The sequence below is a fragment of the Artemia franciscana genome, chromosome 7 (genome assembly GCF_032884065.1).
Source record: "Artemia franciscana chromosome 7, ASM3288406v1, whole genome shotgun sequence".
In the NCBI taxonomy this organism is placed as follows: Eukaryota; Metazoa; Arthropoda; class Branchiopoda; order Anostraca; family Artemiidae; genus Artemia; species Artemia franciscana.
In genome coordinates this window covers 10757433-10774979 of record NC_088869.1, presented here as the reverse complement: position 1 = coordinate 10774979, position 17547 = coordinate 10757433, and the positions used below count along the sequence as shown (strand labels likewise).

Sequence of the window (17547 nt, the reverse complement as noted above, 5' to 3'; positions counted from 1 at the left end):
TCCGTGGACGAAGAACTCGTATATCATGTGTAAATACGGAGTGTCCGATCCAACAGTTTGCATTAACCGGGTCGTAGAGAATTTCCTGGAAAAGGCTAAGGGAAGGACGAACCCGTGGCTTGCTGTCATGTGTCAGTAGTTTTGTCGTACTCCGATGTAAATCTAGTGAATTTTCGGGTAATAAAAGCACTTACTTACTTACATCTAATATAATTTTAATGAGATATAAAAAGTATATCGTATTTTATACATTATAACTACTACTACTACTACTAATAACTCACTGCAGCACCAAGCCGCCTGAGGCCAACACAGCTACGCACGCTCCTCCTCCAACCTAATCTTTTTAAAGCCTCCCTCTTTACACCCTCCCAAGAATTTCCCATTTCCTTTAAATCTCTATTTATGACATCCTCCCAACCCAGACAAGGACGACCTGCTTTCCGTGTAGCACCAGACGGTTGGCCAAAAAGGACAATCTTCGGTAATATGTCATCCTTCATCCGTAGAACGTGGTCTAGCCATCTCAACCTTTTTGTCATTATAGCCCCAGAAAGCGGGATTGAACCACACTTTTCGTACAACCTACTGTTTGAAATACGGTCAGTCAGCCGGGTACCCAGAACAATCCTTAGGCAATTTCTCTGGAAAACATCTAGTAAATTTTCATCTGCCTTTCGGAGTGCCCATGCTTCAGAGCCATATTTGACCACTGTCATCACTGTAGCTTCCAATATTCTAATCTTTATAATGTTAATAACATAATTATTATATTAATAATAATAATATTATATTATATAAATTATTATATTTTATTAATTATTATATCAATAATAATAATATTCTAATCGTTATAATGTAATCTTTATAATGCTATACATTATAACACTTATATGAGATGTTAATATTTATAGAGATAAATGTATATTATATAGTAATATTTATGGAGATAAATATATATTATATATTAATACTTATAGAGATAAATGCATATTATATACTAACATTTATTGAGATAAGTAATGTTCATATCTTTCAATTGGAGAGACAACCTTAAATTCTAAACAATGAAGCAAAATAATGTTTTCATTATATAAAGATGCAATCTGTATGTGTTAAGAATAAGTAAAACTAAACCACGAAGAAACATAATTAAACTTAAAAGAGAACAACCTTTCTATGCAATTTAAATAAAGACCAATTTAATTGTAAAAAGGACTTGGTTAATGGTTTTCTTTTTAACCAAGTTTGGTTAAAGTTTGGTTAATGGTTTGTTTTCTCCTTGCTTTTTTGTATATTTGGGCAATGTTATCTGAGATCTTACTTTTTCTTTAATTATTAATCTTTCCTTACCCATGATATTTTCCTTTTACCAATTTGGTGATTTCATTTGCAGGCACGTAAATTTCAGAGACAACAAACTCACACATATCCTACGCAATTCGCTGGGTGGCAACGCAAGAACAGCCATCATATGTGCCATATCACCCGCATCGGTTGATGAAACTCTTTCTACTTTAAGGTAAGCGAAAAAAAAGTTTCCAGAGGTGTGCTGTATCATGGTTTATTGAATTATCGCCAGTCGAAAACGAAAATATCGGATGTTCATTTTTGAAATCATACAGTAGTAATCATACGGTGGCTGAGTGGTTGGCGTGCTGGTTCGGGAATTCTGTGTCCAAGGGGCACGGGTTCAGTCCTAGTTGTGACCAGTTATTTAGTTTGGGACGGGGGTCAGTGGCGCGACTCTGTAAGCCCAGCGAAAGTTGACCCAGCTCTAATTGGGTACCTGGAGAAATCTGGGGAAGGTAAGCAGGAAGGGTGTACGAAAGCACAGGATGGTTGGCCCCCAACTCCCCATTGCACTTCCTGGCTGAAGGGCCATGAAACAGAGATCAACAACGCCGGTTTGGACCTTAAGGATCTAGTGCCGTCTTACTTACTTACAGTAGAACTTAAATTCGAATAAATGCAAGAACTTGGACATGAGTGTTCAAATGAAAAACAATCAAATAGATATTTGAGATACAGTATTACCTGGGACCCTTGTTTTCCCACTCTGCTTTTTGGGGAGAACGCAGCGATTCTGCGGATTACGAAAGATTTTTTACCAGCATTTTGCGGGAGTAACCCAGATCCGCATGCGTTGTAGTTTTCCATCACCTATGACAAGTCTTGCGAAAAACTAAAATAAATGTGCGAATTATTAAAAACAGATTATTTCTGTTAGATCTCTAACCAATTCCATTGGTTTGTTGATTATTTCGTTGTATTAATGAAAGTATAACAGCTGCAAATGTGTTTAGAGTCAAATTAAACAAGGAAAGGTAAGGGTATTTGCGATTTCTATGCATTATGCCTGCGATTTTTAGTCTTTTTGTGCTATTTTTCTATGTATTTAAGGCGTAGCTCGAATTTTGTTTTTACACGAATCGCAGCATGCGGGAACTAAGGGTAATAAACTTGAACTTACGATACCTTGGTGCTGAACTAAGACTCAACAAGCCTATGATCTGGTTTCGCAGAAATACACTAAATTAATTAGAAGAAAAAAAGAAACGAATGTATGTTCACCGACAAAATAGGCCGCGTTCATTACCATGATTTCTTAGGTTAAAATATGTTTTTAGCATTAATAGAACAATGCCAAAATTTTTTCTTGAACCTAATAATAATCTCGATTTCACATCGACGTTTTGGTTCCGATACAGTTTTTGGTATGATTTCAAGTCACGTGTCGGCTGTGTTTTGTATATCCTTTTGGTGTTTTTCGTACACTATCGGTAGTAATAACATTTTGTATCCACATTAACTAATGATTAAGCTAATTAAATAATGGTTAAACACATTAAACTAATTGTAGCATTAGGCCATCAATTATTTGGTGTTTCTGAATTTTAGGCTTAAAAGCTAATAAAAAAAACATCCAAGAGCTAGCTGCGAGTCAGGTTAAACAAAGAAACATAACCTAAAAGGTTTTTTTTTTTTTTTTTGAGGTAAATTTCTTTTTTCGTATTCAATCACTGTAAATGATTCGAATTATAATTTAGTTGTATTAAAAGTATAAGTTAAAATAGTAATGGTTGCGAGGCAGCTATTCCTTTAAGGATGAACGATTTGAAGAATATTTTAAAAAATTTTAATTTTAGACCCAGGGATTCGGAAACATCTTTTGCATCAATCAGGCTCGATCCTTCATTACCTCATTAGAGTCATTCAGCATCCAAATCGACTAACATTTTTCTCTCATATACTATCCTTTTTAATATTTTGTAAAACTCTTATAATAAGCCAAAGAAAGAAAAGAGATGGGGGAACTACTGAGAAGGGATAAGAAGGAGACTAATGTGTCCCTTACGACTAGAGCCTCTAATATCCGCAAGATGATACAATTTTCTCTCCAACACTTTTAACTAATTAACAACTTTTAGTTCACTACACTTTACAGTTGTTGTAGTGTCTGCTACAGACCACATGTATAGCATGTACTATAACCCAAGTATCATTAATGATAGTTAAATAATAATTATTATTATTTTTGTTTCAAAATACCGATTAGCTCTAAAATATAAGTAATTTGTAGTAAATGCAAACAGACTTCAATGTTGACCTATTTGGTATTATAAACATTTTGTGGTCTAAATCATACACTTTAGACTGAAGCTAATAACAAATAATTAAAGATTATAATCTATAATTAATAACATAATTGAAATATTATTAGTTTATTAATCTTTGTCCCTTCATTATGTTTTCAGTTTATTCAATATCTCACCATCTTGAGTTTTATTTGTTTGTATACTCATGTTTATGTCGTATCTTCCGTGAATTGAGCTAATAAGTTCTTGTCTATAAATACGATAGACTTGTCGATAAATCTAACCTGAAATTGAGGGCAGCCTTCAAGATGAAGCAGAAAAGAAAAATTTTCTTTAAATATAAAATAAAAACGATGAGGAGGTGTGTTAAACAGCCTAATTATGCCTTACAAAACTTTTGTAAAAAAGATGATTTTGCAAAATATTTTATTTGGTTTCTGGTAGGTTTTACCGTAGTATATGATTTACATCTCAGATTTGCCTTTTTTCCAAAAAAGCAGGCCGAAATGAAGATTCATGGAATAGAGCTATTATATTCAGAGGCTTGAAGGTTTGTATATTTGTAGTCCTATTCGTAGTCCACTGTAAAGTTTGAAGTGCTGCTTTTTTTCATAATGTTTCAGGATTTTTTCCCACCGTATAATAAGACTTAAGGATAGTAAGATTGAGACACTGACCGAAGTGAATGAATGAGTGAAGTGAGTGAAGATGTTAGCTGAATAAACGCTTCTATTGTAGATTTGCAACTGGAGCAAAAACAATCATGAACAAGCCAGTTGTCAATGAGGTCGTTAATGACAAGGCTATGTTGAAGAGATACGAAAAGAAGATCAAAGACCTTCAGCTTCAACTGGTAAGCCGTTTCAAAGAATTAAATCTATTGTATTCCATTTCTAGTTTCTATTTCTGTTTTCTCCATTATTCTATTCTACTTATCCACTTATTCCATTTCTTCTCTTTTTTGTGCTTTTTCATTTCCTCTATCCCTATTGTGCATTCATTTTGTCCCTATTGCATTCCTTAAAAATTCCATAGGAAGGAGTAAAGAGGGAAGCCTTGAAGAGATTGGGGTGAAGGGGAAGCTAACATAGGTAGCTGTGTTGGTTTCTGGGGACTTGGTGCTGCAATGGCAGAGGTGGTTTTAGGAAGATGATAGAGGGGGCACTGCCCTGGGTACAGAAACCTTTGGGGCGCTAAATTTCAGATAAAAGATTTAACGGTGAATTGAATTGAACTGTATGATTCCTCCTCTCTTCCTGCAAGGACTCAGGAGGCTTCTTATACTATGATCACTATACCACTTGGTTTATATAAGATTTATCCGATTAATATCCTTTAAAAACTTGCATATCAACTTAAGTCCATCAGCACAATCACTGTTCAAGCCTGCTCCGCTTAGTATGTCACTATTCTGTCGAATTCTGTTTTCCCTAATAAATTTTCTAATATCCTTCCTACTGTCTTCTGTTCCTTCACAATCGAATAAAAGATGTTCTACCGTTTCCTCATTTCCACAAAATGTACATCTCGGATCATCATTATAAAAACGGGCTCTATATGCCTGAGTTCCTGCATGACCTGACCTTAGTCTAAATATCACCCTGGCTTCAGATTTACATAGCGCTCCATACATTTTCTTTTCAAATCGCCTTTCTTTCTTTTGTATAATAAATTTATTTGTTGAGAACGCACGAGTGTCCTCGAGTATCCTTATTTTCAATTTCTTTATCACTTCTCCAATTTGATTAACCATCCTGGGCGTAACACTTGCAAGTGGTTGCCCGTCTTCTATGGATGCTTGTTTTGCTGCAGTGTCGGCCATTTCATTTCCACTAATGTTCGCATGTCCAGGTACCCAATCCAATGTGATAGTTACTCCTTTTTCCAGTAGTTTCTGTAATTCTTCATGGCAATAAATCACTTCGGGAGCTACTTTATTTTCTACATAAATATTCTTTATTGCCTCCAAACCACTCTTTGAATCCGAGCAAATTCTATAATTTTCACCTGGAGATGCAGAATCTATTAAGTATCTCACTGCTTTGGCTATTGCCACTAATTCTGCTTGAAACACTGTAGTTATGTCACTTAATTTGATCAATTTAACTATATTTTTGGAGGGGATTACAAAAGCAGCCCCCACTTTATTGTCCACTTTTGATGCATCTGTGAAGATATCTACAGTGTCAAGATATTGCATCTCTTTTGTCATCTTGAATGATTGATCACAATCTAGATTATCCCGCTTTTCAAATTCAGTATTGCACTGGTATGGAATGGATTCCCACTGAGGGGTTATGAACATATTGGGCACTCTCAACATTGATGTCAACTGACAATCCATTTGAAACTCTTCCATTATCTCCTTTGCCCTCACAATACCGAAATGTTTTTTCCATGAACACCACAATCTTCCCTCTTTTAGCATTCTTGATTTAATTGGGTTTGACTGGTCAGCTATCCATGTCTTCTGCAAAAACTTTAATGTTGCTATGTCTCTCCTGCTGCCTAGCTTTTCAATTCCACTCTCTGATTCCAGAAAGCTCCTTGGAGTTGTCTTTCTTGCTCCAAAAGCTGTCCTTAAAGCGTTGTATTGAATAGTTTCCAGCTCCTCTAACAACAACTTTGACGCTGCCATATAAATTATTCCTCCGTATTCTAATTTTGCTCTTATGTATTTTATATAAAATTCCATCAAAAAGTCGTGTTTTGGGCCAAAATTTGCTCCACTTAACATTTTCATAATATTTAATCTTTTGACACATGCTCTCTTTAACTGTCTTATATGACTTTTAAACGTCAGATTTCTATCAATTGTAATTCCAAGCCGTTTGAATTCATTACGATTTCAATTTGCTCACCATTTAGAAAAAGGAGAGGAGTCGCATACTTTTTCCTTCACGTGATTATCATTGCTTTTGTTTTATGGACCGAAAACTGCACACAATTTACCTTGGCCCACATTTCCACTAATTTTATTTTCTCCTGGGCCACCCTTTGCCCCTCCTCAATGCTATCACACACTATCCACATTCCATTATCATCAGCGAAAATTGCAGCTCTATCTTCTCCTGTATCCAGTGGTATATCATATTCACTTATGTTGTAATAATCAGGTCCCAATGAGGAGCCTTGTGGAACACCGCGTTTTCTCAGTACCTTTCTTTCCGAGTATACTTTGCCCACTTTTACTGTCACTTCTCGTTCTTGTAGATAATCATAAGAAAATCGTAGTAAACGTCCTCTAACATTTGCTGCAATCACTCCTTCTAATATATGTCGATGAACCATACTATCAAAAGCACTACTCACATCGAAGAAAACCACTAAACAGATTTTCTTATTTTCCAAACAATATACTGCGTCATTTACAAACATTTGTAACATTTCTGTAGTAGATCTGTTCTTTCTAAAACCACATTGAACATCTTTCAAAGTGTTAGTTTTTTCCACTTTCCATGTAAGCCCTCCTTAACCATTCTTTCATAGACTTTTCCTAAGACAGGTAGTAGAGTAATCATCCTTAAGTTTTCAATTTTTGAATTATCTTTGCCTTGTTTAGGAATCATAGTCACTACCCCATCCTTCCATTTTTTCGGAAATTTTCCATCTTCCCAGGCCTTGTTAATGATTTCTAACAATGTCTTTTTTCCATTTGTCACTTAAATGTTTGATATACTGTGGGTAAATCATGTCTAACCCTGGTGCTGTTAATGGTAACTTTTGAATCACTTTGTTTATCTCCTCTACTGTAAAATGTCTATTATAATCTATATCATTTTCTATTTTAGAGAGTCTCATTACCTTAGCAAATGTAAGTTGTTCCTCATCATTAAAATCGTCTGGTCTTCCAATCACTGACTCTACAAAATCTAATGCTTTATTCGCTTTCTCTTGTTCTTCCACTATCTCCTCTCCATTAACAATCAAGGGTGGGTTACGATTATCTTCTTTATTCCCTGAAATCAGTTTTTTCACCGTTTTAAAAACTCTACTTGCAGGTTGTCTAAAATCTAACTTCTCCAGAAATTCTCGATACGAATTTTTCTTTGCTTCCAATGTTTGGCGCCTAAGGCTGCATATTGTCTTTGACACATTAGAAAGTTTTCAAAGTTTGGGAGCTGCCTGTACCTTCTTCTTGCTTCTAATAACTGTTTCTTTGCAATTGTACATTCATTGTTCCACCAAACACTCAGTTTGCGGTGACTAGGACCTCTTTCACTTTTTGGAGCCAGTTCTTGTGCTATTTCTAGGAGTGAATTTTGAAATGTCTCTATTTTCCCATTATAAATAAATAACTTTATTCCTCACGCCTCTCAATACATAATTTCTATACAACTGACACCTTTTTAAAAGAAAAATGTTATGGCAGGGCGAAGAGCGGATCGACTGCGGCATGATTTCCATTTAAAGTCGTCCTACGTTAAAAGTCTCGAGATATGGTATGTTTATGTTTAGGCTATTGGAGAAGGCTTCAGTGATTTCATCTTTTCGATGGGAATGGTATTTCGACTTGTTCCAGAACTGTTCCAACTGGTTTGTTCCAGATCCTGATGACCCGGGGTATGAACGAATGTTGGTAAGAATTAGATCTTGCAATCTTCATCTTCACGGGCTCCAATTGCAGACTGTGCGATCTTGTGTTGCTTTGGGGAGTTATTTGAACAAGCTTGTCTTTTACGTTCCCAAAATTCTCATGAACTATCTTGAAGAGGGTTTTTAAGTCTAAGATCGTTCTTCTTGTCTCAAGTTTATGGAGAGTGAGCCTTCTTAGAGCTTCGTCATACGGAAGGTTTCTGAATCCTTGAAGTTCTTTTACAAAGTGTTTCTGGACTTGTTCTATTCTGTCAATATCCTTTTTGAGATATGGTGACCAGATGACAGTGGCGTATTCAAGCTGTGGCCAGACGTAGCTTGTGTATGCTAAGATCTTTGAGTGATTGTCAAGGTATCGTAGGGAATGACTGAGTAGCCAGAGAGTATTCGACGCTTTACGCACAACCAGGCCGATATGCTTTTCTGGTTTGAGGTCCAAGCTCAGAATTACACCTAGGTCCTTTTCACAGGTAGATTTTGTCAGGTCGATACCTTTCATTTTGTATGTGTACATCGGATTTTGGCGGCCAAGATGGACGACAGAGCATTTTGCTAAATTTGGAGAAAGTTGCCATTCTTCGAGCTTCTCTGTCAGGGCGTCCAAGTCGCTTTGGATTCGTGATGATGCACTAGCTTCTCCCAGGAGCTTCGTATCGTCTGCAAACAGGCCGAAGTCGGTTTGGGAAATGGCATTTATGCAAATGTCTATGTACATGACGAACAAGACTGGGCCGAGAACACTACCTTGTGGGACGCCACTGGTTGCATCTGTCCATGTGGATAGTGTGTCTGCAACCTTGACTGCTATTTTTCTATCATTCAAGTACGCTGAGAGCCAATTTTTTAGCTGTCCCTGGATTCCATAGACTTCAAGGCAGTGGATGAGTTTTCGCAAGGATATTCGGTCGAAGGCCTTAAGTAGATCGATTAGGATAATATCTATTGGAATCCCACGGTCAAGGGTAGACTGGATGTAGTCGTGTATCACTACTAGTTGGGAAACAGTAGAACGATTTTTACGGAAGCCATGCTGATGATCTGAGATGAGGTTGTTCAATTCGAGGTGCGAGTTTAACTTTTCCACTATGACCCTTTCCATGATTTTCAGGAAAGGTGAAGTAAGGCTGATCGGGCGATAATTCTCCGGGTCACTCCGTTTCCCTTTTCCTTTGAAAATAGGTGTTACATGGGATAGCTTCCAGGAAGTAGGAAACTTGCATTGCTCGAATGAGATTTGGAAAAGTATTGCCAGAGGTTCACATAGCTCGTCTCTCACTTCTTTCAAGATGAAGGACGGGATGCCATCAGGATTGAGTGCTTTTGACGCTTTCATGCCCTTCATTGCTCTTAGAACACTTCCTGGCGTGAAGCCAATGCTGTGGAGCTCGCTTCCTGGGTGTGAGTCTTGGAGTTGAGGTAAATAGCCATCATCAACAGTGAACGTACTGGCGAAGAATTTTACAAGAGCATTCGCCTTATCTAGGCTAGTGCTATGGACCACATCACCTCGATCTATTAGTGTTGGTAGTTTCTGTTGCTGACCTAGCTTGCGTTTGCACAGGTTGTAGAAATCGCTTTTTGTTCTTATTTTCTGGAATTCTTCTCGTTCGCAATCTTTGTTGTAGTTTCTGATAGCTTTTCTACATTTTGAGCTGAGTTTCTGAAGCTTGGCGAGTCTACTTATGCTTCCAGAGGCTTTGTAATCCCTATATGACTTCCTCCGGTCCCTGATGAGCTTTCTTATGTGCTTGGGAAGGAATATCCCTTTTCCAATGTGTTTTTTGTTCCTGAATGGTTTGGTTTGAGTAACGGCTCGGTGAAGTATGCCATAGAAAACTTCCCAGGCTTTGGCGATTGGTAGGTTATACACAAGGTTGTCCCAATCGGTATGCTCTAGTATTATTTTGAGTTTTGTTATGTCTGTTTTATGGAAGTTTAATTTAAAAGTGGGTCCATCATCCTGTGTACGAATTTTGAGTTGTTCAGCACGGACTTGGCAGTGGACAGCATGTTCGTGGTCGCTTGTAACGGGGTTAACGACTGTTTTTGTAACGAGTAGGTCTACCATGGGCGTGTTGAATACAACTTCCAAAGTATTGGTTTGACGCGTAGGCTCGAGGACACTCTGCGCTAGGTTCAACTCGCTAGTGAGGTCAAGATAGTGTATTAGTTGATCTTTTGAGTTCTGGCTTCTCATCCTGAAGGAATGATTTTTCCAATCCATTTCAGGTATGTTTAGGTCTCCGCATATCACTACGGATTTAAATTTGTTACAGATCTTCTCCAGGTAGGCAGAAAATTCACGATCTGCTGTCAGTCCCTCTCTCGGCTTCTTATAAGTTGCTGTTGACCGGTACACGGCTAGAATTGCCAGGCGAGAACCATCGTTAGAAGTTGGCATAACACAAGTTATGGCGTCTATTGTCTTATTAGAGAAACTACTGTGCTCGTATATGTGTAAGTTTTCCCTTGAAAGTATCGCCACTCCACTTCCCTGTGGTTTTGCCGTGTTATCCTTCCTAAAAACTTCATATTCTGGTATTCCAAATCTAGTCGATAGTATTTTTTCATGAAACCAAGTTTCAGAAATGCATATTACATCGTATCGAGAGTTTTCGTAGAGGAATGCTTGAAGCTCGCCGAACTTTCCAACCATACTGTGTGCGTTAAAAACTAGTAAGTTTATCTCTTTTGGCTGTTCGGCTATTGTCTCACATTCGCATTACGCAGTTTGGGAGCAATGGCTCCCACCAGAAGACTGTGCTGCTCTTTCATCTTTGTTTCTCCTGAATTCCGCTCGTTTCTGAATCTGCGTGCGTGTCAAATCAGGGTTAATGTATATGTTTTTTTGTATTTCATCATCGCTGGATGTCCTGAGTACTGGAGCTCCCTTCACTATTTGTTGGCGCTTTTTAAGGCTATTTGGGCTGTTGCGTTTTAGTTTGACCAGCAGTAGTTTCGGTTTTCTTCCAAGGGGAGCTTTACCGATACGAACTGACATCTTCACAACAGTTCACTCGTGACTGAACGTCTGTCTCTTGTAATTTATTCTTAAAAGCTTCCCAATTGATCTTCTTTAAATTAACTTTACTAGATTCTTCATAATTTGCGTATATACTATTATCTTGAGAAATCTCTACCAAAATGGGAAAATGATCACTATACAGGTTAGATTCCTTATCACTTGTTATTGATACTTTTGATGCTAATGAGGCTGACCCTATGGTCACTAATCTTCCTGTTCTGCTATTAATTCTAGTTGGTAAATCCTTTGGGGTAAGCAGGCAGATATCTGAGTTTTTCATTAAAAATTCATAGGTTGTTTTTCCATTTCTATTATCATTTCCACATCCACACCAAAGACCGTTGTGTGCATTTAAATCTCCTATAATCAATACTTTCTCCCCTCCAGGCACTGTATCTATAATTTTTTCTAGACCACGATCACTTAAGAGTAGGTTACCGTCTGGTATATAAATATTGAATATATTCAGCTTTACTCTATTTTTAAGATATAGTTTACATCCAACAACTTCCATTTGGTAATCCTCCTGCATTGACAAATAAATTGGGGTATAATTGATTTCCTTATTAATTCCAATAATCACTCCACCTCTCTCTTTATTCCATCTATCTAATCTCACTATTTTATAATCTCTGAATGATGGATTTATATATGGTTTCAGATAAGTCTCTTGAATGCAAAAAACGTCTATATTATTCTTAATGCAATAGTCTTTAACCAATGATCTTGCATTCCAAGACATAATTGTTATGTTTGATTTAACAGTCATTTATTTATGCACTGATTCAAAATATGGCTGCTATTCATTTGCATGATTCCCAAACTTTCAATAAAACTACAGAGTTTATCGACTTTTTCTCTGATAGGCAGGTTCTCTATGCTTAAAATTTCTGGTGACAACACTAGACCAGTCACAATCTTATTTATAGTATTACTCACTATTCTTTACTGCATCTGACTATTTTCATTATCCCTAAAAGGCACGTTGATTTTTGCTTGTTCTTTATGTGCTTGTTTGTTAGTCACTTCAGCATATGACCTATAAACTATTTCTGCTCTTCTAAAACTCATTCGATGTCTTTCTGCAACTTTTAGAATCTCAGTATTCCTTTGCCATTGAAGTTGATGGATGGTTACCATTACAATTGATGCATTTGTATAGTGATGTTTTATTTTGTAGATTGTTGTTCTTCATTTGACACAGTCCAGATGCATGCTTTCCAGCACATCGTAGGCAAATTTCTTCTTTTGCTGGGCAATATTTCTTTACATGTCCATATCTTTGGCACTTATGACATTGTAGCAATTGTCTCTTATATTCATGCACAATCTGCCTCCTCCCCCCCATCCAGACCACTGGAGGAAGGAAATTATTTTCAAATGTTATCAATATTGCTAGACTGTCTTCCATTTTTCTAGTCTCTCTGTTAAATCTTTTTTGCCTTTTGGCCCCAATTATTGTAATTGGGCTATCTAAACTATCTAAAACATCATCCTCTGAAACATCAAGGGGTATTCCCTTGATTATCCCTCTTACTGTCTCACCTCTTCTTTTGGCTTCTATTGCCAAACCACACATTTGACTTTGCTTCAAAATTTTCTCAGCTGCCACCTCATTTTTTACAAAAATAACCATTTTCCTTCTTTGGGCAAAAACTTCAAACTCAAACTTGTTTTCTTTTAATATTTCTTTCATGCACTTTGAAAGTCTGAAATCTTTTTGATTCCTCTTCCTCCTTTACTTCAATGACCATTCCAATCTTGAAAAGTTCTTCTTCTGGTATATCAAATTCTTTATTAATATTTAATTTGGTTGACACCCACTGTCTCTGGTTTGGCTCCATATTTATCCCTTTCTTTCCATCTTTTGGAACCTGGGATGAGAGTCCATCCTTATTCACTACACTATACTTTTTCGATTGAGGTTGTTGACACTCAGTATCTGTAGCTCTTCTTTTTGTAGCTTATTTATTGTCTATTTCAGTGTTCACACCTTCTACAACATAAGGGTTAACACAATCAAACATGTCTATTTCCTGTTCACTATATGCTTCTCTGCTTCTTGGTAAGGGTGGGTACTCCTGATCAAGTAGTGGGCTGTATCGATTTTGCGTGGGTACCATTGGTACATAAGATGATACATTAGGCAAGCACATGTTATTAGGGCTATTAGAAGGTTGGATTGGTATAAACATTTGCCCGTACTGGTTAATTACAGGCACTGTTGTTAGTCCTTGCATATTTTGGTAGCCATAGGGGATTTTGACTGGAGCCCCTGATGGCTCCATTATTGGTCACTTTCCTCTTCTTGAAAAATATATTATTTAAGTATTTCCAAATTAACAATATTTAATCTCCTTCCACACTAAAACTCTAGTCCCTCCTTTTCAACTTTGTGACGATTGAATTGGATAACTTTAAAGTCTTTAAAATTCACATTCAATAATTTGCCTTTCGTCTTTTCTTCCCCAAAGATTTAACGGTTATAACCTTTTTGTAATTTTTCAAATTTTATTAAAATAGAGGGCGCAGTTGGCAGTAAAGATAAGCAAATTCAATCCAAAATTCTCATTTTTTTTTCAATATCTTCATCACCATTCCTAACGAGACAATTAGTAATTTTGAAGAGGCTATAGTAAGGAAAGTCAGATTTGATATATATATATATATATATATATATATATATATATATATATATATATATATATATATATATATATATATATATATATATATATATATTCTGTAATTGTTTAGTTCATTCAGGTTTTTTGCATTGTGTTAATATTTGTGATTTGGTAAAATTTATAATATTTAGTTTACCTATTGTTGCTAAAGGGAGGGATATATTAACAGGATAAGCTTGTTTTTGGTTTTACTTGGTTGTTTTACATTTGCTGTTTTTTTTTCATAGGCATGTATTTTGGGGGTGATACCTGACGCGGGGATGCCATGGATATTCTGTGGTAGCCACAACACTGTGCTGGGTAGAGAATTTAGAGTGGCGAAACCCTATATAGGCCAGTGTATTCTCCTGATGAGCCCTTATGTTGGGTGTTGCCTCTGAATTATTTTTTCTATTGTTTGGTAAATGACGACTTATACTTATTGACGACATGACTGCCTGTCCATGGATTATTCTTTATGGTTGATTGTGTGTGGCTATGCTGTTTGACCTATGTGATTGTATGGATGAGTAGGGTTAAGGCCTCGTTCAAGTGCTGGTCTATATTAATCACTAATTTAGGAAAACAGTCTTCCTTTTCTCCTTCTGTCTCTTTTTTTTTTTTTTTTTTTTTTGTGCTGTAGCATTGGTGATTTCTCTTTTCATTATAAATTGTAGACAAATGAAAATTTCGTTAATGAATAAAAATTTTGTGAAAATTTGGCCTGATAGTTTTTGGGATGCAGGGGAGGGACTTCTGCCGTGGGCATTTGATTTGGGTGCAAGAGAGGCCAGAACCCCCACAGTGCAGTGCCTTTTTAATAGTATTAGTACCCACCATTTCTCTTTAAGTTGAGGGTGGTTAAGCATTGATACCTACGTTTTGAAAGTCTTATGATATTTTATGGTAATTTGGTAATTTAGGTAAATATTTGGCACTTTTGCCTGAATATTGTTGACCAGAACTTGTATTGAGAAAAAAAATGTAAGCGAGAGAAAAATAAAGAACAATAGCAAATCCAACATAATTTTCAAGACTACATTGCCCGTGCATGACAAAAAAAGAAGTCGGAGGAAAACGAGTTAGTAAAAAAAAGGCCGAAAATGCAAATATTTCGGCCGAAACCTCCACTCAGCCGTCCTTAGTGCAAACTAAGAAACGAAGCTCAAAAGAACATAGTGAAGAATCACCTCACTTGAGCGGTTATAAAGTGACTAAATAAACCAAATGAACGTAAATAAAAGAAAAAACTAGAATAAAATGAAAAACTAAATAACTAGAATACAAGACTAAAACTAAGTAGAATAAAACTAAACAAAAAACTAGAATAAAATGAAAGACTAAATAACTAAACAAAAGACTAAATAAATAAATAAACTAAAACTATAATAAAATGAAAAACTACATAACAAAAATTGAAGACTAAAACTAGGTAAGATAAAAACTAGAATAAAATGAAAGACTAAATAACTCAATAAAAGACTAAATAAATAAAAGAACTAAAACTATAATAAAATTAAAAACTACATAACAAAAATTAAAGACTAAGACTAAGTAAAATAAGAACTAAATAAAAACTTGAAGAAAAGGAAAGACTAAATTACTAAGCAAAAGACTAAATGTACAAAAAACTATAATAAAATGAAATAATTAAATAAAAGACTAAATAAACAAAAAAAAAATACAAAATAAGAAACTAGAATAAAATTAAAAACTAAATAACTAAATAAAAGACTAAAAAAAAAAAGATTAAAATGAAAGGCTAAAAAACTGAAATAGAAGACTAAACTAAGTACAATAAAAATTAAATAAAAAAAAAACTAGAATAAAATGAAAGACTAAAAAACTGAAATAGAAGACCAAATAAACCAAAAAACTAAATAAAAGACTAAATAAACAAAACAAAAAGTTAAGAAACTAAAATGAAATGCAAGACTAAATAATTAAATAAAAGACTAAAACTAACTACAATAAAACCATAATAAAACGAAAGACTAAATAATTAAATGAAAAACTAAAACTAACTGAAATAAAAACTAAATGAAAAGACTAAGAGACCTTGAATGGCAGGTCAGATTTTCATTTGAGAATTTCTTCCTATAAAGCTTTTCTAACAGCTAATTTATTTCCTGTATTTGAAGCATCTGAGTTTTCACTAGGTTGCGAAGTATGATTTACTACAAAGTACGAAATGTCGGAACTAATCAGAACAATTTAAATGAGGCTAAGATAAACGCTGAACGAACAAAATCTCTCTCAAGGACCTAATAGTTTCTAATTATCAATTCTCATAAAATGATATAGTTAAAGAAGCGAAAATCAGTAAAATATTTTTTTCTGATGAGAAGTTCGAATTGTTTGCCGCGTTGTGGCAGAAAAATTGCACTAGTAATAACCGGAATTAGCGTAAGTATATTAACTTCACATCTTAAGTTCTTTTAATGTCCTTCATATTTCTAAAATCCGTATATATTTCATATAAGATAATGCTTCGTAGATACTTGAATGTTTTTTTTATAACTTCTAAAATGTGCCAAGGATAATATACACCATAGGCCCTTAGTAGGACGATTTTCAGATTTTTTTTTCTGGAACGCTTAAGAGAGATGCGAAATTAAACCTACATTTACTGCTCTATTTTTAGCCAAAACTCATGATGACTTCTACAGTTTTTTGCCTAAATTTGAAAAAGACCTTTTTATAAGGTTGGTCGTCTATATTTTTAAAACCTAAAAACTCACAAAACATAATTGTAAACAAAAAGCAACGTGTTTCTGATGAAAGTAAGTTCATTCCAAGAATTAAGACTCGGCTAATTCTTTAATAACTAATAATTTCATTCTTAGTTTTGCACTAAGGATTTTTGGGCTACCAGCACCCAAAACTCCTTGGAGGGAAAGAGGGATTTGTGCTTAACTAGAAATGTCATAAGTGGCTGGAAAATTGTCAACTCTTTTATCAAGTTTTTATTTTAACTCTCAATTGTCTAGAACTTGGACAACTTGAAATAAAAGGCCATTCAAAGGAAAAACTAGCGAATGAAATAAGTTCAAATTCAAAAACATAATGATATTCAAAAACAACCGAGTCATTTGGAAACGTAAGAGAAAAGAAGGAAACTTTCGAAAAGGTATAGAAGGACAAGAATCAAAAGTCGCAACCCCTTCCTAACTATTCTATTTACCTGGCTAGGACTCACTAACATGTACTAGAATCAAAACCCAATGTGAGAGGTAATAAATTGTTTAGAATGTGTTCAATCGTTTTAGGATGGAAGAGGGCCACTCACCCCAAGTAGTGTCCTAAAGTTGGAATTATCTAGGCCTCTAGGGTATCCAAATACGAAGCTGGTGTACGCGAAAAAGAAGGATAAAAAATAGATATGACTTAAACAAACTGTGTTCCTTTTACACATGGCACTTTAAGTTTTGTTTACTTTTCCGTGGCGTTTATCTTAAGACAAATTTAAAATTTAATAGTATAATTAAAAGTATATATCTGAATCAATTGTCACATATGTATTTACTAGAACGATTCTTTTTCCCGGTGAGTTGATCAATACATAGTTTTTTTTTTAATAGTATGGACGATAAACAAAATATAAATATATCAAAATATATGTGTATATGTTGTTCTTAGTAAATTACAAACGTCACAGGCC

The 17547-nt window shown here is 35.2% G+C and overlaps 1 protein-coding gene across 2 annotated transcripts in view; it reads left to right on the top strand.

Moving 5' to 3' along the window:
• Window positions 1-17547, top strand: part of LOC136028833 (kinesin-related protein 4-like) — a 156470-nt gene that overhangs the window by 84512 nt on the left and 54411 nt on the right. For both annotated transcript variants that reach the window (XM_065706765.1, XM_065706764.1), the window contains 2 exons: window positions 1397-1522; window positions 4338-4452. In XM_065706765.1, coding sequence (XP_065562837.1) covers window positions 1397-1522; window positions 4338-4452 — 241 coding nt within the window. The remainder of the gene's footprint in view (window positions 1-1396; window positions 1523-4337; window positions 4453-17547) is intronic.